The sequence below is a fragment of the Astatotilapia calliptera genome, chromosome 3, assembly GCF_964374335.1.
Source record: "Astatotilapia calliptera chromosome 3, fAstCal68.1, whole genome shotgun sequence".
NCBI lineage: Eukaryota > Metazoa > Chordata > Actinopteri > Cichliformes > Cichlidae > Astatotilapia > Astatotilapia calliptera.
Window position 1 is genome coordinate 61112704 of NC_137424.1, and position 22757 is coordinate 61135460.

The 22757-nt window shown below is 40.7% G+C and overlaps 2 protein-coding genes and 1 long non-coding RNA gene across 3 annotated transcripts in view; all 3 read right to left on the bottom strand.

Moving 5' to 3' along the window:
* Nucleotides 1-22757, bottom strand: part of LOC145422001 (uncharacterized) — a 61685-nt gene that overhangs the window by 34355 nt on the left and 4573 nt on the right. The window lies entirely within an intron of this gene.
* Nucleotides 1776-7638, bottom strand: LOC113018992 (uncharacterized). The gene is made up of 11 exons (XM_080292952.1): nt 7384-7638; nt 6170-6523; nt 5823-6047; nt 5277-5630; nt 4921-5151; nt 4550-4798; nt 4172-4435; nt 3812-3893; nt 2878-2932; nt 2413-2555; nt 1776-2317 (listed from the first exon to the last, which is right to left on the bottom strand). The coding sequence occupies exons 1-11, from the start codon at nt 7523-7525 to the stop codon at nt 2245-2247; spliced, it is 2172 nt and encodes a 723-aa protein (XP_080149078.1). The 5' UTR covers nt 7526-7638; the 3' UTR covers nt 1776-2244.
* LOC113013753 (sialoadhesin-like) lies at nt 18160-21922 on the bottom strand. Its single transcript, XM_080299942.1, has 8 exons — nt 21721-21922; nt 21383-21613; nt 20837-21190; nt 20481-20711; nt 20110-20358; nt 19334-19597; nt 19089-19176; nt 18160-18999 (listed from the first exon to the last, which is right to left on the bottom strand). The coding sequence occupies exons 1-8, from the start codon at nt 21920-21922 to the stop codon at nt 18927-18929; spliced, it is 1692 nt and encodes a 563-aa protein (XP_080156068.1). The 3' UTR covers nt 18160-18926.

A 22757-nucleotide genomic window follows, 5' to 3' on the forward strand; every position in this document is an offset into this window, starting at 1 on the left:
TTTGAGACATGACCCATTGCAAATTCCTGACGCTTACTTCTGCTTTTCTGCATACCTCATACACACAGTTTAAGTTCATTGAAAGGTCGTATGTCTATGTATGTATAGCTGGAAACACACACACAGACAGGCGCATACATTGCTCACACACACATGCTTGCCTTGAAACTGTCACATGGTTAGCTGAATTATGTGTAACCTCTGTTGTCAATAAAAGAGTGAGGTGGACGCAGAAGAGTTCGAGTTGCTTAGACAGGCGAGTGACAACACTGCTCTCCAACGCTCCCCTTGCAAGTAAAAAGTACACTGTGTGGTTGCTTTCAGTAACAGCTTGTTTACCAGCAGGGTTGACTTAAACCCAACATTTAACCTCCCTTTTGTCTGGCCGTGCCCAGGAGTGGACAACAGCCCTTTACAATGGCAGGTTTCATGCCTGCAATAATTAAGCCTTGTTTGTGGAGGAGTTAAAGAAAAGCTTTGTTCCCCCTTTTCAGGAAGTATAGGTGGAGTCAAAGTTACTTCATTTACATCAGGGTAATCAGTCCATGTGCCTGTTATGTGATCTAGCTACAAAATTGACCTGGGGAGATACGGCGCCCCGGTCATTTTTTATGGAGAGATTGGCCAATTACATCCAAGATGAGATGGCAGGACGTGAGGCGCCCAAGACTCTGGGTGAGACTGTAGATCTTGTTCTGCAGGTAGACCAACAAATTGTGTCATGGTTTCTTCATGCTTCAGCTACAGCTCCACCACATCCTCCATCCTCTGAAAGAGCAGCTGCTAATGCCAAACATATTTCCATCAAGGAGCCTGTGCTGCTGGGGAGGCTATCCAAAGAGGAGAGAAAAGAAGCTGGTGTGAAGGGCTTTGTGCTTACTTTTGGTTGGTTTGACATCTCTGCACCGAACAATCAGGTGACTGAGAGAAATGCCTGTAGTCATTCACTTTGGTAATTGTTAACATTGATGGAGATGTCCTCCACAGTCACACTTAATACTTGTATTTCCTTAACTTGCATCCAACACGACTATGTTCAGTTTAAATCCAGCTTCCCTTTATGGTTTGTGGAAAATTGTGTTAAACCATTGCTCAACGTATGTCTGCATGAGAGCAGATAATTCTGACGTACTTGTAAGAAGACTTGATGAAAAGGAAACCGACCCTGTAACTTATTGAAAGCAGGTCATTGCTGCGTTGAGGGCTAATAAAAACAAGACCATGTAGTGTCCATTGTGAATACACGTGCACTGGGATATTCCAACACTGATTGTGTAACTCAGGAGGCAAAGTTCAGTCCTTGCTGCCAGTAAAACCTGTTGGAAGCAGCAATTCTGAGAGTCGTTGGTCATTTGCTTGAGTGTTTATTTGGTTTATTACACATGGGCCAAAAGTGCAAGTCACTCTTTACTGATGTTACAATATGGCTTTATGGAGCAGACGTGACCTCGTGTTCTCAGGTTTCTGCCATAACTTTTATTATTCGCATAACACCTCCCCCCTCTGGCTTCCACATGAACTGCAACAACTATTCATGCACATCATGACATGCCCTCTTTTTTTCCCTATTGATAAATACCACTTCATTACTATTCATACTACAACTAAGTAGTTATTAAATAATATATAAAATTTTAAACAATAGAAAAAATTCCTGACCATAAAAAATAAAGCCTTTACAATGGGTTCATAAAAAAAGCAATTATTTGCCAACATTACTGTAAACAGAAATTGTATAAATAGAGGACAGTTTGGGCAATAAAGTACCAATTAAATAAATTACCATTTCTTTATTATCTGGAGAAACTGAGACAGCCACAACTTTACTTTTTTTGTTGAGCACAAAGTATTTTTTGTCAGAAGGTGGCATCAGAGATCACTAATCTGTCTCTTTGAACTTTAAACAAGATATTTAAACAACAGTTAACCTAAACTGTGATACAGTTAGTGTGGGAAATAACATCTTTGTTCCTACTAACTACTGGTGAGATAAAGCAACAGAAAGAGACATTTCAAAATTGATCATACATACAGCAAAGTACTCGGTTATGAGCTGTGATGACGAAGAAATAAAAATACACAAACATAAAATGAGAAGTTTGTTCACATTAGATTTAAGAGATGCTGGTTGTACTTTATGGTCCTTTTGGAGGTTTGTGTTGATGATTTATATTCATGGCAAGTCACTTATTACCCCCAGAAACAGAGGAGCCTGATGAAACGCACAGCAGCTCCAGGCTGTGTTCATACTCTGGGATGTTTGTTAACGGTGCTGTACAGTGCAGAGGCATCCTCCACAGCAGCTTGGTGTTTTGATCTGTGAAGTAAACAATAAAATGATACTACTATTGTATGCAAAGTATTAAAACAATAAACTTGAGGTGCAGTTATCCTGTGTGAAGAGCTGCTCACCTTCTAGCACTTCTGACATTCATGGTGGAGTATGTAACACTCTCTTCCTGGTATCTGTCACGCTGAGCTGAGCTGGAGTTGGAGTTAGCAAAGTCTGGCCGGTTTGTACTAAATTGTACAGCAGCATATTGAATTTCATCCGTCTGTCAAACACATGGATGAACATTTTTTAGGGCTTTTTGACTTTTTGCATACGGAACTAATAAACTAAAACCGTTAATATCATAACACTTTCTTCCTTCCTCCCCTCTTACAGTTAAATATCTGTTACTACCTCAAGGTGTCTTGATTTTGCTAACAAGTTAATGCAGAAAAGCATGAATGTGGAAGGACGAGATGAATAATATGGGTGAACATTGATACAATGGATGTAATCAGTCTGGGTTGAGCTAATTGGTGACTCTGAAGTCTGAACATTATGTTTTAGGATGTTTTCACTGGAATATCTGAAGTCTCATCAGTCACCTGTGCTCCGTTGTCTGGCCTCTCTGCAGCCTCTGATTGGTGTTTCAATGATCTTCTGATAAGACAATAACATACACATTTCAGCAAACAGGATGGATTCATGTTTTAATGATACAAATGTCCAGTGGAATAAATTCCCAAACTATGAACAAGATAAATTATCACAGCTAACAGAAGCAGTCTTCAGCCAACCTAACCTGCAGGAAAGTGATGTTATGAGCATAAGTTGTAATGTAAATATATCAGAAAAGTGCAGAAAAGTCTGGATAAACATTCAAAGGAAGTCAAAATTAGATATAAGGCCATATCTCTATGCAGCTCTCTTTTAAAATTGTTGCCAGTATAAAAGGTTTTGGCTCACAATTATTCTGCAATTTTCAAAACGAGTGAAATCCATGGACTGAGATGGTTAGTCATAAGTTTTAATGCTACACAAACCCTTTGCTGTATGTTTTTCCAGCACTTATTGCTTGCTTGCTTGTTTAGCGATGTTCTTATAATCTGTACTAACTGATCAGCTTCACACCATGTACCATAACTTTTAAACTTGTCAATGACATTGTCAACAAAGTCTGAGAGGACTTTAAGTTTCTGGAGTTGACTAATAAAATGATCTCTTAGTTTTTGGTCTTTTCTGTGCTCTCAGTGTGAACCTGTACATCTACAGAATGAATATCTGTCAGATGAAGTCATTTCAATGTTTTGTTCATTCCCAAAAGGTTGCAACAATTGTGATTACATTTTGCAAAACCCCGACAACGCTGAAGGATTACATCACATGTTTTTGTTAAAGATGCCATGAAATCACACAAACCTGAGAAAAACTAGGTTATGAGACTAACATATCAAAGTTGAATATTTCTGACTATTGTCTTAAGATTGACTTGAACAAAAAACACCTTTAAAATCCAAATCAGTTATTAAAACATCCCACCTAATCCAGAGCAGGAGAAAGAGGAGTATGATGACCAGAGCAGTAACAGAGACTGAGAGGATTATAGGAAGTTCCCATGAGCCTGGAAGTAAGTGAAACAAAAACATTGAACTTGATGGGTTAATCAGTGATTGATCATTAAATAATACAATTTTCTCTAAAAATGTTAGAATATCAGGACTTAATGCTGTGAACTAAAACCAAAACTGGATAATCGAGGATTCCAGGATGTTTTTTATTTTTTCAGTTAAATTTCATTTGTGAAAAATTACAACAGTCCCCTCACAGTAGTTTTTATTGTGAGGTGAAAACCAAACCATAATATTATCAGTTTCAACATCAGGTGCATCAGTAACTTACCTGTCACAACAGTGAGATGATGGGAGGTGGAGCTGCGACGTCCTCTTGTGTTCTGGGCTTCACAGTAATAACTCCCACTGTGTTCAGGTCTGAAGTCAGTGATGATGAAGTTCTGTCCAGATGCTTTTGCTGAGTTATCATCCTCCTTGTACCAGGTGTAGTTAGCTGCTGGGTTAGCATCACTGCTACAGGTCAGAGTCACTGAACTGCCCTCCACTAACTCACCAGAGGGACTGACTGACACAGAGGGAATCTTTGGAGCATCTGGAGGAAACCGAGAAAAAATATTTACATTCAGTGTGAGAAAATTTCCACCAAGAATGAAAACATTACAGGAAACTGTTATCAAGACAGATCAATCTGCTGCTGTTTACTTACACTGGACATCTATGAATAAAGACACAGAGAGCTGATCCTCAGTCTTGCAGTCGTAGATGCCTCTGTCCTCAGAGCTGATGGAGGTGAAATTATAAATACCTTCTGGTGTTAGAGGCAAGATTTGGTTGCCTTTGTACAAAGTGTTCTTAGCTGCTGGATTAGCATGTGTGCGACAGGTCAGAGTGACTGAACTGCCCTCCACTATCTCACCAGAGGGACTCACTGACACAGAGGGAAGCTTTGACGGATCTGCAGATAAAAGATTTCTTTATTAAAGTTGGCGTTTAAACTCATGTAACATTACAGCATGATAAACTGTAGCTGGCTTGGAGCTGTGATATGTTGTTGGTGACACAGTGAATTAAACTCACACACTGATGGAGAGCGGTAATCCTCGTATCCAGAGAAAGCACAGGAGATGTTGTCTCCAGGATTAAAGTAGTCTGTATAAGCAGAAGTTTGCTGTGTCGTCTTTTTCTGTCCGTTCTTGAACCAGACGTAAGAAAGACGACCAGCTGGACTGCAGCTGCTTTGACACTTCAGCTCTGCCTCAGTCTGAGTCTGCTGGACTGATATTATTCTGCTCACCTTCACCTGCAGAGCTGAATATGACAGCACGGCAGTGACATCATGTAGAGAGAGGCTTTATGTGTGGATATGTAAGTCTACCTTTGATATCTGAGATCACAAAAACAAAAACCTGCTAACAGTGTGTGTTCTTCAGTACCTGTGACACTCAGAGTTGTTCCAGGTAAACTACTCTTCCATTCAAAGCTTTGTGATTTGAATTTAAAGTGATACTCGGCTGAATCCCTCTCTGTCAGGTCTCTGATTCTCAGAGTGGAGCGTCCTCTCCCTGTTTCAATGACCTCAACACGACCTGCATAGTGGGAGTCTGTTCTGAGGTCCTCGGGGTGTGAGCGATGCTGCCACTGATGACTACGTTCAGGACTGAACCAGAATTTGGACACAGCAGGATGTGTATGACTGTAGATGCAAGAAATGTCCACTGATGAACCTTTGAGGGCACAGATGCTTCTGCTGGTGTAAGTCACTGTGTTACAGGTTTGATCACCAACACCTAAAATATATGAAACAGATTTGTTGGAGGAAGATTTGACTGCAGCACCACAGAGCAGGAGGCTGTTGGGACTTATTGTTGATTTATTGGCTTTACTGAGATATAAAATAAACATGAAGATGCAGCAACATCTTTTTTATTAGAAACAGAAATTAATGATGTTTTGTCAGTGTAAGACTGAAGTAAACTCACACACTGAAGGAGAGGGAAGCTTCTCGTATCCTTTTACAGCACAGGAAATGCTGTCTGTCTGATCAAAGTAATTTTCAATAGAAGACTCCTTTCTGTCAATATTCACTTCGTTCTGGTACCAGACATAGGAAAGAGGATCAGGTAGACGACAGCTGCTCTGACACGTCACCTTCTTCCAAGTAGGATACAATTTTGGCCAAGTTTTTATCACTTGTGCCTGGAGAACTAAAAATTATACACAGCAAAATATAAAATATACACAACATTCATAGCTTGTAGTTTCCCAAAGTTTAAGCAAAACATTTTATTTTGAAAACATGTTATACATTTAAATATAAAAATCTGACCTGTGACAGACAGAGTGACTCCAGGTGATCCAGTATATTTCCCTCCTCGTTGGTTTGTCACAAATCTGAACTTGTACTCAGCTGAGTCGCTCTCTCTCAGGTCTGTGATTCTCAGAGTGCAGTCTTTGTTATCACAGTGATACTGAACACGACCTGCAAACTCTGCCTCTGTCCTCACATCCACAAATTCATCACCTTTCATTTTAGTAAACCACACAGCTTTTTCAACTACAGTCACGTTCCCATTCAGTCTGGATGGGTACGTGTAGGTGCAGCGTATGTCCACTGTTGATCCTTTTAAGGCACAAATCTGTGTAGAGGTGTAAGTCACTGACCAACCATCCTCACCCTGAACTGCTGAAACACATCAGAAACAAAACAATGAATTCTTCTGCTTTTAAAGGTGTGTCCACGCTCTCTGCAGTTAACCTGTGTGTGAGCTGAGGCAGGAGGACACACACTCTGAAGGTGCAGCGAAGGAATTTCACCTGTGAGCCACGAGGAGGCTGAACTGAAGAGAAAGGTTTTTGTGAGAAAAGAGATGTGACAGAAATAAATGAGAAAAGCAGAAACTGATGTGTGGAACTTTCCAGCTGATGGGAAAGTTTCTTAAAACATTGGTCAACCTGCATCTGAGCAGTTATTTATGATGCACTTGCGGGAAGAATTGTCAAACAGGAAAAGTGCTCTCGAAAAAAAACTGATGCTGAAACTAACTAAAAGCAGGTTACAGCTGAGTCGGGTGATAATAAGAATAAGACCAAGCAGTCCCAGCGTGACTGCATTCACAGTTGTAAACTCAACACATTTAAAGTACTCATTGTGTAACTGAGGATACAAGCTCGCTATAAGAGAGGTCGAGACAATTTACGGTTCAAAATATTTAAAGAAATGTTTTACAGACTGCGTTTAGGTGGTTTATCAACATCATTAAAATGACACTTGGACCTTTGTGTGATTTTAGTGTAGCTTCATTGTTTAACTCAGTTTGTTTCTTTGTGTTGTGTCTGTGTGTTTTCTTGCTAATGTGACAAAATGGAGGCAGAGGAAAGTTTAACAGAAACTATCTTCTCTTCAACTTTTGCATAAACAGAGCTGGAGCTTAAAATATTTAGAAAGTACTAAACTACAAATGTTCTATATTTCTGTGTATTTTCTTATAGTTGATCAAAAGTCTGTTATCTGTAAAATATGAAAATGTAAATATAAAATACCTGACAAAGTGAGAAGACAGATGATTGCAGCTTGTGCTCCTTTCAGTCTCATGGTTGGCGTCCTCCTCTCTTTGCTGTGGCTGCAGACAAGTTCAAACACATCAGCAGGTAAATGATATATACAAGAAATGATGTCCATCATATTGATCTGATGTGTATCTGATGGTGCTGTCCACTATAGTTAGTGTGCACAGTTACTGTAAATGCCTAAAATGTGATCGGAGTGCAGAAAACCTGCTTTGCAATCTCACTGTGTTTGAGACACAAACTTCTTAGTTTAACCTGCTGTTTCCTTCCTCTTTCTGACAACTAAAAGTGCTGCAATTTCATCATTTTACTTCTGCATATCCATCCAGTGACAAGAATAAACTGCCAAAGACAAACTGAAGTGGTCCGCATAGCCGAGACAAATATACCACCTCACACACACTATTATTACACATATGTGAAAATAATAAAACCCTATAGGGTACACGTGAAGTTTAGGTTCAATACAGTGCTTTAGGTTCGGCACGCATATGTATCAAACAATACAATTTTTAAAAATATTTTTTATCAACTTTTCTTCTAATGATGCTGTTTGTGTTGAGTGCTCAGTGGATCTGCATGCGACTACTCCGCCTAGGCTGCACTGTCAAGTGCAGATCCACTGAGCGCTACCTGAAATTGAACCTCCCCCACCCTCATTGAGATCTGGTGTTTGGAACTATTTCAGTCTTCATGTGAAGTATAACCCTGAAGGTAAGCGCGTCATGGACTAAAGTAAAACAGTATGTTGGATGTGCCACGCAATGCTCAATTGGTGGGAGCTAGTGCGTTAGCGCAGTTAGCTCGTTAACGTGTTGGCCATTTCTCTGTAATAAACTCTCTTTTCCAAAGATGAGTGATTCCTCAATCAGATATACTTTTTAAAAAAATTATTTTGCTGTTTCAGCAACATTAACTTTAAAAACTGTACTTTTCAGTTAACCCTTGTATGGTGTTCGGGTCTGTGAGACCCGTTTTCAGTTTTTTTCAAAAGAAAAATGAAACAATTAATTATTTTTTCAACCTGAAATTCATTGGCTTTGGCTTATTTTCTGTGAAGAACTTAAATCCGAACTAATTTTCAATGACCTCATACTGTACCTCCCCCCACGCATTTACATTACATACAAGGTGTTCGGGTCCACTGGACCCAGGTCTAATAAAAGTGTTGAAAGTGTAGGTCCTGTGTTCCCACACTCTGTCTTCCTCCTTTCTGGTGCTGCTGATGGTGTTTTCTTCCCCTCCTGCTCCCGCACAAAGTTGCAACATTGTTGAAAATCCAACTATCGACACCATCTGCTCTTACATTCCCACACATTTTACCCTCTTTCTTGAGGGATCCAAATTTTATTTTCTCATACCGTGTCCCACCTGCAAATTAGGGGCATAATACTATAAATAAGACTTTGCCAGTGTGGTTCTTTATCACAACTGATCAAGATGGCAAAAGATTATCTGCTGCGAGGGCCGTCCAATTGATTTTGGAAGAGAGAGGGGCTTCGGATGACGATGTTGACAAAGAGGTTTCAGAATATTTCACATTTCTGAAAATTCAGAGTCTGACAGTGACTTTGAAGAAGAGGATGAGGTTGAGCACCATTTAGTAACAAAACGAAGACGAGTACCCCATCTGCAGCCAGCTCCAGGACCAGAACAAGCCCACCAGACAGCAAGTGAAGAAATATGGATGTCAATAACTGGTGAAATTGAATGGTCTTCTTGCCCAAGAAATGAGCCACCCTGCAGAGCTGTTACTGTGATAAGCCAGGGCCAACACGGCTGACAGTTACTCATGTGCAGGACATCAAGTCTTCATTTTAGCTTTTCATCCCAGATTCCATCCAGAAAATTATTCTGGATTGCAGATCTAGAAGGAAGGTGTGTTTTTGGAGAGAGGTGGAAGGAGACCAAATCCATCTAAGAACCCCAAAGGCCTACTTTGGGGTTCTTATCCTTGCAGGAGTTTTCAGGTCCAAAGGGGAATCCACAGAATCCCTGTGGGATGCAGAAACCTTTCCGTGCATCAATGTCTCTGGAAAACTTCCACAAAATTTCCAGGATTATCCGTTTTGATAACCGAGACGACACACTAGCTCGACGGCAGAGAGACAAGCTAGCTGCTTGGACAGTGTGGGATAAGTGTGGGCACCGACTCCCCCTGTTTTACAACCCTGGGCCTAATGTCACCATTGATGAGCAGCTGATCCCATTTAGTTGTGAAAAATATTGCGTCACGTGTAAATGTGTTGTGTCTTTCCACTCACTCCACTTGATTAAAACTGATTTATTTTTTATAACATTTTATAAAAAAAAAACAAAAAACGAGAAGCACATTGATTCATAAATGTGATCTAACAAAGGTAAAGGGAAAAAATTAAACATGTTTGCTGTTCATTTGCCTTGTAATTGGGATGAAGTAAACATCTGTTGAGTAATTTAACATAAAATTGTTTGATAGCGTTAATTTGGAAAGCCAAAACTCTAGCGGGTCCACCAGACCCATGAACACAATTTTAATAAATGACAAATTGCAAAAGCATGAACATTTTTTTGTATCGATAAAATATCGAACCGTGATACCAAAGTATCGAACTGAACCGAACCGTAAATTTTGTGTAATGTTGCACCCCTATATATATATATATATATATATATATATATATATATATATATATATATATATACACTCAACAAAAATATAAACGCAACACCTTTGTTACTGCTGGTGTAACCACACCAGCCCAGGACCTCCACATCCACCAGGTTCACCTCTAAGATCGTCTGAGACCAGCCACCCAGACAGCTGCTGGAACAATTGGTTTGCACAACCAAACAATTTCTGCACAAACTGTCAGAAACCGTCTCAGGGACGCTCAACTGCATGCCCGTCGTCCTCATCGGGGTCTTGACCTGACTCCAGCTCGTCGCCGTAACAGACTTGTGTGGGCAAATGCTCACATTCGATGGCGTCTGGCACGTTGGAGAGGTGTGCGCTTCACGGATGAATCATGGTTCACATTGTTCAGGGCAGATGGCAGCTGAGAATGTCCCAGTTCTTGCATGGCCAGCATACTCACCGGACATGTCACCCATTGAGCATGTTCGGGATGTGCTTGACCGGCGTATACGACAGCGTGTACCAGTTCCCACGAATATCCAACAACCTCACACAGCCATTGAAGTGGAGTGGACCAACATTCCACAGGCCACAATTGACAATCTGATAGACTCCATGCGACGATGTGTTGCACTGCATGAGGCAAATGGTGGTCACACCAGATACTGACCGGTTCTGGGTCCCCAGACCCCCAATAGCGCAAAAAACTGCACATTCCAGGGTGGCCTTTTGTTGTGGGCAGTCTGAGGTACACCTGTGCACTACTCATGATGTCAGATCAGCATCCTGATGTGGCACACCTGTGAGGTGGGATGGATTATCTCAATATGGCAGATGTGCCCACTACCACACATTTGGACTGATTTGTGACCACTGTTTGGGAGGGATGGTTGTATTGTGTATCTGGAATGAATTTTAGGTCTCTACGTCCATCCGAATGGGGAATGGGAGCAGTAACAAAGGTGTTGCGTTTATATTTTTGTTGAGTGTATGACCGGAGAATGACCGAGCTAAGATCCTGTGGGACTTCCAGATACAGACGGACAAAATGGTGGTGGCTAACCAACCGGACATAGTGGTGGTAGACAAACAGAAGAAGACGGCTGTAGTGATCGATGTAGCGGTTCCGAATGACAGCAATATCAGGAAGAAGGAACACGAGAAGCTGGAGAAATACCAAGGGCTCAGAGAAGAGCTCGAGAGGATGTGGAGGGTGAAGGTAACGGTGGTCCCCGTGGTAATCGGAGCACTAGGTGCGGTGACTCCCAAGCTAGGCGAGTGGCTCCAGCAGATCCCGGGAACAACATCGGAGATCTCTGTCCAGAAGAGCGCAGTCCTGGGAACAGCTAAGATACTGCGCAGGACCCTCAAGCTCCCAGGCCTCTGGTAGAGGACCCGAGCTTGAAGGATAAACCACCCGCAGGGGCGTGCTGGGTGTTTATATATATATATATATATATATATTTATTTATTTATTTATTTATTTATCAACACAGCCACGTCAGACAACTATTGCCTGTATTGTTTATCTAGGCCAGTGGGACACAAGACCAACAAACTGCATGACAAAACAAGATAAGACAGAGTTTTTTGTCTTTGTGGCTCACAAGGGAAGCCAGCCCAGGCCTTGACCTGTCCTTAGCCAACTTCAACTAATTCCTTCGCTACAGCACTTTTTATTGTCAGCAAGCAATCATTCATGAATATGCCATTACAAATACATATGACCAATATTCCCTCTAATTTTTTATGTGACTGAGCGAACACACAAACTCCCTGTGCGATCTCTTGGACCACTGTGAGCAACAGCAGACATGTGCGCTGTGGTCACGCCAGCATCGAATCCATCCAAGTTACAAGTTAATTTACAGTATTTACATTTATGTTAGACTACTTTTAATTAACTGCTTTGGCCCACTTACAATGAAAAAAAAATAAAATCTTGTTCATGACCTGTGTAGTATGCTAACATTTTTGGAAGTAAAAATAACTTGAACTCCAATTTTGAAAACATTTTTTTTTTTTATAAAGCTCTGACTTGTATTTTGAGCAGTGTTGGGACTAACGCGTTATTAAGTAACGCGTTACAGTAAATACGTTATTATTGTGGTAACGAGCACGGTAACTAGTTATTATGCCAAAATCAGGAACGTGTTACTCGTTACTGGGATTTAGATCGTTATTCGTTACTTCGTGTGGTGGCTATCTCGGAGCTTCCACAGATTCAGTAACATTAGCAAGTGGTGGAAGCCAGCAGGTGGATGAGGGAAAGGGGAGGCAAGAGGAGAGACCCGAAGCGGCCGCTGGTCCGTGAGTGTCAGGTGAACTGAACTTCAGGTAAGAAGTTATAACCTGCAGTCCATCTGGGTCAGATATAAACCAAGTTTAGGTGGAGTTTATTTTCGTTATGCTGACTTTTTCGTACTGCGTGCTAGCTAGCATGACGGAGTTTCCATACAGCTGGGTGGGTGCTATGTTACTGATGTTGAACTTTATTTTGTTCCTAAGGTTAATTATTAGAGTTTCCAACCATCCCCTAAAAAATGGAATCGTCTCGTATTCACAGAAAACATGCGTTTTGTATTGAGGTGAAAAGGAACAGTTTGTCCCTGACTTCAGCTACAATGAAAAAGACACAAAGCTGGAGTTATTCTGCGCCTTTAAGCTGTCAGCTGCCTCTTCTTCTCTCATTCTCTCCCCTGCCTCTCCTGTTTCTACTTCAATCATGAAAACTGATCAGTGATCAGCTGATCGGCTCTCTTGTTTGTTTATCGCCCACTTCGCGCCAGAAAGAGGAAACCAGCGGATGTTGCTAAACAACAGCAGCACGTTTAAGCTTGATCAGCTGTTGTTAGAATTTATTTAATATTACTTTCTACTATCAGCTGATGTTTGCTGGAGCCACAGCTGTAAACCTGCTGGTCATGATATGGTTTGGATATGTGGTGAGAGGGAAACATGAAGATGAAACCAGGAGATGTCCTTACTGAATCATCAGAGCTGAACAGGTGATGGAGAAACAGGGTTTTTTTTGGTTTTTTGGTTTTTTTTTGTTTTGCCTGTCCCGTTTGGCTCTTTTGCCATCAGAATCGTTGTCTAAAGACAAAGAAAGATGCCCAACGGATTTACTTTACCAAACTGACCATCCCAGCCTTGCCGTAATGGTCCATTTGATTCACCTTTTATTGTTTATTTTATTTTCACTTACTGAATACGGGACAGACTTGACTGGGGGAAAGAAGGGGAGAAAGAAAGAGGGAAAGAGAAACAGCTGAGAAGAGGGACGGGGGAGAAGGGCAAAAACCAAAAACCAACAGAATGAGCAGAAAAAGAAAAAAAATGCATATATCAATCACCTGGATCACCTGCTGAGAAAGAAAAAAGAAAACAAGCAGAAGAGAACAAGAGTAATAGAATAAACAGCATCACAATGATATATGGGAATATGACAGTAAATACTAAATATTAAACATTATTGTGCAGCACATAAGATCAACAGAACACAGTGTGCTTTGAGGTAGGAGCCAAAAAGGGTGTAGTTTGTGGGTGTGATCACCCGTGTGTACACCTGTGAGCATGGACGCGCTTGTTTTTTTAAAAGGTTCCTTCATGTAATGATCTGCTAGAGGGTGTGGGGGGGCCACAGCCCCGTCCTCCAGGGCATGAAGCAGGTATGGAGGAGATCAAAACTCCAGACATCCAGAGGCCCCCAGAACACAAGAGACCAAGGAAGACCAACAGAGGGGCAGCCGCGCCACTGTCCCAGAAAGAGCTGAGGAGAGTCCCAGATGAGGGCTCACTCAGCAGCCGCGGAGCAGAAGCCAGGGGGAGTTGCAGTGACGCGCCCGTGAGCTCCGCCGGCAGCCAGCCGTGCCTGAGTGACCGAGCCCCAGGCCGAGAGGCCGGGGGCACCCCACCTCCGAAGTGGCCCGAGCGAGCCCCAGGCTCCAGGCCCCGATAAGCGGCCGCCAAGGAGTGAGCCGGTGTGGAGAAACAGGTTTACCTTTTAGGTGACATGAATGAGTTGAAGGGAAGTTATGACTGTTTCTGAGAGACAAATAACACCAGGATCCTTTTCTATGTAGGTGACAGCTGGTAACTGTGCAGGGGCGGGTCTAGCAAAGTGTTGCCAGGGGTCCATGTCGGGCATTAACAGGGAGAGGTGGGAGAGGAAATACTTTTCTTTCTTATTCTCATTTAAAATGTCTAGCTTTTAATAAATAATTATCTGAGTCTTACAACAAACGATTGATAGATTGATACATATATACCATCCAAACAGTGTACATCACTGTCACAACAGTGTTTATTTTCATTCAAAGGCTTTATGCTTTTTCCTATATTGGTGGGCCGTTCTCTAGTCAAAAGGCCGATATTTTGTCCCAGTGATGTAGGCTAGAATCATGGCGGCGGTAAATGGCGGTCCAGGTGTGGGATTTCTCTCGTGGAAATATGCACATTATTTTTTTCCTTTCTATTGGTAGGTGGCACAGTGCACTTGTGGCAAGTAAGCAAGCTAGAAGACTGGCAGTCTGGCTGGGTATCCAGTTACAGAAGCAACACACTAACAAGAGCAGTCTGAGTAAAACCAAAGTTACTTTCCCTATTACCTAGTTACTTTGAAAGTAACGAGTAACATGAAGTAACTGAGTTACTTTTCATGGAAGTAACTAGTAACGTAACCAAGTTACTAATTTCAAGTAACTTACCCAACACTGATTATGAGTCTGTGGTCTGGGAAAGAGTCCTGTAACTCCCTGTCTGCAAAATACAGTAAATAAACTGCAAACAACAATTTATTTTGCAGCTGTTTAACTAAAAATGCAGCCAAGGCGTTTTTTAAACAAACATTTTAAACTATTTACAGAACAATCAGCTGTTCTGCATCAAATTTGATTCCACACAAATTATTTGTGCCACTCCAAAAAATAATTTCTGTCCACTATGAGATAAAGGAGAACAACAGCCTGATACCTGCAGGCCTGACAACAGGAGATGTATCACTGCTGTAACATTCAGCAGTCGCCTCATTGTTCTGACACAAACAACAAAACTATTGACTACACTACACACTAACTACACAACATTTGCGCTAAACGTTGCAAATGTCTCACATCTCAAAACACCTCCGTCACTCCTAAAACTTCCTCCTGTATCTTAACAACTAAATGCCATGTTTTGATTGGTCGACATGGTACATTTTTCCAGCAATGGGAAACGGTAGGGGGTGTATTGGTTTTGTCTTTACTCACAGGCGGAGAGTGCGTTTGAGCGTTTTCCTTAAAAAAAAACACAGTTTTCAGCGTTTCTTCCCACAGTAAATATGAACAACGGTAGTATCCAGGAAAACCAAACATTGCATATTTTTTTTATCACAACTCTGGTTTTTCGTGGCCTGTCAACACAATTTAAAAACTGGTGTAAAGTCCACAAGTTTTCCATCAATTGTTCTGTCTGTCCTGCTCACATCTCCAGTGGTTGTACACGTTGTCATTAACGTGGCTTCACTCCACATCAGCCCCTTTGCTAGCTAAAACACCAGTGTCACATATTTACTTTCATTTCAATTCAGGTTAGAATCTGTGCACAACGCACATTTTTTCTGCGCAGAGACCATGCCAACAGTGCACTATTGCGCACGCGCGCAGCTTAGAGGGAACATTGCGTGACATTCTTAAGCAACATCAGTGTCTATATTCTGTGTGTGTGTGTGTGTATATTTCCAGCTATACCATACATAGACATACAACCTTTCCATCCATCCATTTGCTTCCGCTTATCCTTTTCAGGGATGCGGGGGGCGCTGGAGCCTATCCCAGCTGTCATAGGGCGAGAGGCGGGGTACACCCTGGAAAGGTCGCCAGTCTGTCGCAGGGTCACATACGACCTTTCAATTAACTTAAACTGTATGTATGAGGTATGAAGAAAAGCAGAAGTAAGCGTCTTGCTAAAATATAAAAACATGAACTTGCAGTAGGACATTTAAAGGTGTGAAGTCTTACACTTTAAGATAACGAACAAGACAGTCTGGTTTCTACAGCTAATGGAAATTATAACGTCAAGGCTGCTTCCGCTCATCTCATGGTGCACAAGTGCACACAGACTCTTATCAGACCTAATAAGGATAGGATACGTTATCGGCATACAAATGATTATATATTTCTAAGCATAAATGACAATACAAAAAATATAAATTCCGACATTGCCCACAGTACAAGATACTGAAAAACAAAGACTCACTGAAAGAAAAGAAAAAAAAAAGAATAAATGGCTAAAAATAATGGCTGGCTATTTTACAAAGGATATGAATCTTCAAGAAACATCAACCTGCCGTTGCTGTACACGACTTGTTTGCATGGGTGCTTGGTTCAGCTGGTGATTCACCATTTAGCCAATTGGGCCACTTAACAGTTTGACTAAGTTTCTGTTTCTTACAGATATCCAAAACACAACACTAAAGAAAAAGAAAAACAGATTCAACAAATGCATGACAAAGGAGAATCATCATGGTTTAATCGCTGTGAAAATGAGAAACAAACATGAATATTGCTGGTGCCCCTTTTTGCACACAGCTTAAATACATCATAATAAAGCTTTGAATCAACACTGTTCTAAGATATTTATAACATTCAACATATTTCACAATGTGAGCTTTAACTGAAGTCTAAGAGAAATGATTTTGTGTATAACTACAATATATTTTATTGTAGTGTCTTTGCTTAACAATATCTTCAGCTTTTTTCTTCTTATTGGCAGCTCCCTCTATTATGGTTGAGTATGCCTGCAATTGACTTTTCATTGTGGATTCAGTGTCAATGAAAGTTATCTAAAAGAAGGTTGTTGATAGGTTTGTAGCTTGAACCTATTCGCTGGAACGTTGAAGACAATATAATTACACAGCAAGCAAGACACGAAGTAGGCAAAGTTCTTCATGTTTGTCGTGCACGGGAGAGAACCGGACAAACGCCGTTCCTTCGCTTGACCCCAGTCGCTCTCGTCCGCTCCCCCGTAACACTGCTCTTTTATTGAGGTTACATGAATATGCATAGGTTCATTAACATATGACGTCTACATACACACAAAGAGTACCTTGCCTGTGTGTGTGTGTGTGTGTGTGTGTGTGTGTGTGTGTGTGTGTGTGTGTGTGTGTGTGGGGTCAGAGTGTGGCCCCATAAACGACTTCTCTTAACCTGCTGGTCTGGAAAATCCAACAGTTCATCTATATGTAAAAAAGCACTTAGACTAAAACTGACATAGCTACGTTAATCCTACTGTAAAACAATAAAACAAGGTACGACCTCTTCCCATGCTCCCAGGATGTAGGTGTGCACCAAGCCTTTGCAGCCTGCTAAAGATCACACGTCCTATCACTACACAATTGATTATACACCTCTAAGCATATATGGTTAAATATTTCTAAGCATAAATGACAATCAACAATACAAAACCTAACAGTTGTTCAACCACAGAAAATGACCTTCACAAATGAAATTAATCACGAGCTTGTCAACCTTCGCCTGTAGTACTTGTATGTTTGCACCCACTGGATCACATCACTGATTTTTGTTTTCTTCCTACTCAGATTTTATGTTTTTTGTCTGAATTTAGATTAATTGTGCTAATAGAGTATGTCAAAATGAAAAAACAATCCCTTTAAATTCAGACACGTGATGTATTGCTGTAACTCAAAAGCTGGGTCCAAGACCCAGAGCCCTGACACCGTGAAGGTGAATAAATGGACTCTTGTCCTGAATCACTGCTTGTGAGTGTGTCGGCTCCTTGTCACAGTGTACTACATAAAGGTAGACTCTAGCTAAATTGTTTGGTGCTGGTAAAGATCATTATGAGGTCAAGCTCATCATTATTTTTATCCTTGCATATGCATCCAATGACCGCTCTAATGTAAGTCACATATAGCATGCTGTGTCAGGTCTTGGGATTGTGCTTGTAAATCTATCCAGCTGCTGATAACTGGCAGAGTTTATAATCTTGGCATTTATTTTCACATCAAATCTAGCGATGTCTGAATTCATGAAGCAGTTATTTTTTGCTTTATGGTGTGTTCTACTTTTGTAATAATGTGTTGCAATGACAAGCATCAACCTCTGAAAGAGAAGTACGTGAAACGTCTATTCTGAAAAAATAAAGAGTTTATTTCAATTTGAAAAACTTGTTGCATAATGATGACCTCTGTAGCATTCACAGGGAACTGATCTTCAATATACAGAGCTGTTGTAGCTGCAGGTTTTTCTCTTTTGTTAACAAAAAACAAGCCGCAAGTGCTGTAAAATATTTTCTTCTAGATCAGCATCTTTTTGTTGGGAGAGCAGTTTTTACTGCATCTTTAACTTTTACAAACAAACGAATCTAAAAATACACCTCGGATAAGAACTTCTGTACTACACATAATCTGAACAGGTAACAGAAGGCCAAGAATAAGCTGTAAGTCTAGTCTAACGTTCTGCTGCTGACAAATAAACTTTACATAACTGGAGCTAAAAGTAAAAATATAATTCTGTATGCATCAGCATCACTCTCCACTGTGCTGTTTTTTACTTTCTGTTTCCATCAGCTGAGTCCTGTTTAAGGTTTGACTGCATCTGTACAAAGTAACAGAGTTTCTGATTAGATCTTCTCAAAAATTAGATGGTGAACTTTTGCTTGAAGGTTGGCCTGATGTTTCCATCCAGCAAACTCAAAACAGATTGTCATGGATACAATCAGATTTCTTTATAAAATGTGGTCAAATGTTTTTACAGAAATTAACTTTTCTACTAAAAATCCATTTGTAATAAACTACTAAAATATTTACAATAGCATGGATAATGATAGTATATTAAACAGAGTAAGAGATTAGACAAGATGTTTCAACAACATCAATTCAATTCTGACACTGTCTCTATCTCACTCTTACCTCTATTGTCTCCATAAGTTCATTTGATTCAGCTGTAGAGCTCCAAGGTGTCTTCTTGCTAATAACAAATAATCACATTTTAAATGTAAAACTATTAAATTAGAAAGTCAAGGACCACTTCTGCAACAGAGCAATGTTTTATTTTACCTCATCCACAAAATCACAAGAAGCAGAGGAATCAGCATCAGGACCACCAAAGTTAATCTGATAATATTCTGTATTATTATTGATTCCCCTAAAAAGGAGATAGAAATTTGATGTGATTGAGAGAGAGCATACACTTTGTTTTTGAAAACCTGGAGAGGAATCTTATTTTCTTTGTAACTGTTTTTTTAGTAATGCATCAATGAAAATTGTTGCAATAAACAGACTTGTGAATGTAAAAAGAGCACCTGTCACAACAGTGAGATGATGGGAGGTGGAGCTGCGACGTCCTCGTGTGTTCTGGGCTTCACAGTAATAACTCCCACTGTGTTCAGGTCTGAAGTCAGTGATGATGAAGTTCTGTCCAGATGCTTTTGCTGAGTCATCATCCTCCTTGTACCAGGTGTAGTTAGCTGCTGGGTTAGCATCACTGCTACAGGTCAGAGTCACTGAACTGCCCTCCACTAACTCACCAGAGGGACTGACTGACACAGAGGGAATCTTTGGAGCATCTGGAGGAAACCGAGAAAAATTATTGTGAAATTTTTACAGCAACATTTTAATATTCAGTGTGAGAAAATTTCCACCAAGAATAAAAACATGACAGGAAACTGTTAATTACTGATATAATGATCAAATGATGTGATATGATCATAATTCATATGAAAATAAGAATTCTTATAATACTATGATATTAACTATTATCATAATTTGTGCTATGTGTGCTGTATATATTATATTAGAAATACGTTCAATATTATTTGTGCAGATTATATCGGTAAGGAAGCTCAAATATTGATCGATAACTTAAGGTGAAAGGGGCATTAAAGAAGTGTGAACTTCTTCCAACTCATTTTTGATATTTAGCTGAATCAGAACAGGTGAAGCGATATTGAAATGTAGTTGCGTTATTTGTATAGCCTTTTCTATTCTTTGCTCAGTGAACTTCTGTGTATTGTTTATATGATGGAAATAAATTGAACACAACTCCCAGCTGATCACTGATCTGCTGCTGTTTACTTACACTGGACATCTATGAATAAAGACACAGAGAGCTGATCCTCAGTCTTGCAGTCGTAGATGCCTCTGTCCTCAGAGCTGATGGAGGTGAAATTATAAATACCTTCTGGTGTTAGAGGCAAAATTTGGTTGCCTTTGTACAAAGTGTTCTTAGCTGCTGGATTAGCATGTGTGCGACAGGTCAGAGTGACTGAACTGCCCTCCACTATCTCACCAGAGGGACTCACTGACACAGAGGGAAGCTTTAAAGGATCTGCAGATAAAAGATTTCTTTATTAAAGTTGGCGTTTAAACTCATGTAACATTACAGCATGATAAACTGTAGCTGGCTTGGAGCTGTGATATGTTGTTGGTGACACAGTGAATAAAACTCACACACTGATGGAGAGCGGTAATCCTCGTATCCAGAGAAAGCACAGGAGATGATGTCTCCAGGATTAAAGTAGTCTGTATAAGCAGAAGTTTGCTGTGTCGTCTTTTTCTGTCCGTTCTTGAACCAGACGTAAGAAAGACGACCAGCTGGACTGCAGCTGCTTTGACACTTGAGCTCTGCCTCAGTCTGAGTCTGCTGGACTGATATTATTCTGCTCACCTTCACCTGCAGAGCTGAATATGACAGCACGGCAGTGACATCATGTAGAGAGAGGCTTTATGTGTGGATATGTAAGTCTACCTTTGATATCTGAGATCACAAAAACAAAAACCTGCTAACAGTGTGTGTTCTTCAGTACCTGTGACACTCAGAGTTGTTCCAGGTAAACTACTCTTCCATTCAAAGCTTTGTGTTTTGAATTTAAAGTGATACTCGGCTGAATCCCTCTCTGTCAGGTCTCTGATTCTCAGAGTGGAGCGTCCTCTCTCTGTTTCAATGACCTCAACACGACCTGCATAGTGGGAGTCTGTTCTGAGGTCCTCGGGGTGTGAGCGATGCTGCCACTGATGACTACGTTCAGGACTGAACCAGAATTTGGACACAGCAGGATGTGTATGACTGTAGATGCAAGAAATGTCCACTGATGAACCTTTGAGGGCACAGATGCTTCTGCTGGTGTAAGTCACTGTGTTACAGGTTTGATCACCAACACCTAAAATATATGAAACAGATTTGTTAGAGGAAGATTTGACTGCAGCACCACAGAGCAGGAGGCTGTTGGGACTTATTGTTGATTTATTGGCTTTACTGAGATATAAAATAAACATGAAGATGCGGCAACATCTTTTTTATTAGAAACAGAAATTAATGATGTTTTGTCAGTGTAAGACTGAAGTAAACTCACACACTGAAGGAGAGGGAAGCTTCTCGTATCCTTTTACAGCACAGGAAATGCTGTCTGTCTGATCAAAGTATTTTTCAATAGAAGACTCCTTTCTGTCAATATTCACTTCGTTCTGGTACCAGACATAGGAAAGAGGATCAGGTAGACGACAGCTGCTCTGACACGTCACCTTCTTCCAAGTAGGATACAAGGTTGGCCAAGTTTTTATCACTTGTGCCTGGAGAACTAAACATTATACACAGCAAAATATAAAATATACACAACATTCATAGCTTGTAGTGTCCCAAAGTTTAAGCAAAACTTTTTATTTTGAAAACATTTAAATATAAAAAGCTGACCTGTGACAGACAGAGTGACTCCAGGTGATCCAGTATATTTCCCTCCTGGTTGGTTTGTCACAAATCTGAACTTGTACTCAGCTGAGTCGCTCTCTCTCAGGTCTGTGATTCTCAGAGTGCAGTCTTTGTTATCACAGTGATACTGAACACGACCTGCAAACTCTGCCTCTGTCCTCACATCCACAAATTCATCACCTTTCATTTTAGTAAACCACACAGCTTTTTCAACTACAGTCACGTTCCCATTCAGTCTGGATGGGTACGTGTAGGTGCAGCGTATGTCCACTGTTGATCCTTTTAAGGCACAAATCTGTGTAGAGGTGTAAGTCACTGACCAACCATCCTCACCCTGAACAGCTGAAACACATCAGAAACAAAACAATGAATTCTTCTGCTTTTAAAGGTGTGTCCACGCTCTCTGCAGTTAATCTGTATGTGAGCTGAGGCAGGAGGACACACACTCTGAAGGTGCAGCGAAGGAATTTCACCTGTGAGCCACGAGGAGGCTGAACTGAAGAGAAAAGTTTCTGTGAGAAAAGAGATGTGACAGAAATAAATGAGAAAAGCAGAAACTGATGTGTGGAACTTTCCAGCTGATGGGAAAGTTTCTTACATCATGTCAGGTAGCAACTGTGTGCAGGCAGGAAAAGACCCAGATGCAGACTCGGAAGTGGAGCGTAACTCAAAAAATGGCTTTATTTACAGACTGGGGAAATAAACAATACAAACCTAAACTGGGAAAAGCTAGTTAGCTGACCACTCAGGAAACACATGGAAAATTCCACAAAACCAGGGATGACATGATACGGAACTGAGTGAGACATAAATACACAGAAAGCTAACAAGGAACAGCACAGGGGACACAGCTGACACTAATAATCAGAGGTGGGACCAAGTCATTGTTTTGCAAGTCTCAAGTAAGTCTCAAGTCTTTATCCTCAAGTCTCAAGTCAAGTCTCAAGTAATGTCAGGCAAGTCAGAGTCGAGTCTCAAGTCACTGGTGTAAAAGTCCGAGTCAAGTCACAAGTCTGAAACTT

Coding starts and splice junctions, on each gene's coding strand:
- LOC113013753 (XM_080299942.1), bottom strand. CDS start 21,922: ATGAAAGGTGATGAATTTGTGGATGTGAGGACAGAGGCAGAGTTTGCA. Junction 20,359..20,480: donor TTACCGCTCTCCATCAGTGT/GTGAGTTTTATT, acceptor TTTTATCTGCAG/ATCCTTTAAAGCTTCCCTCT. Junction 19,598..20,109: donor TTTATTCATAGATGTCCAGT/GTAAGTAAACAG, acceptor GGTTTCCTCCAG/ATGCTCCAAAGATTCCCTCT.
- LOC113018992 (XM_080292952.1), bottom strand. CDS start 7,525: ATGATGGACATCATTTCTTGTATATATCATTTACCTGCTGATGTGTTT. Junction 3,894..4,171: donor TCATCTCACTGTTGTGACAG/GTAAGTTACTGA, acceptor ACTTACTTCCAG/GCTCATGGGAACTTCCTATA. Junction 2,556..2,877: donor GGCCAGACAACGGAGCACAG/GTGACTGATGAG, acceptor TGTGTTTGACAG/ACGGATGAAATTCAATATGC.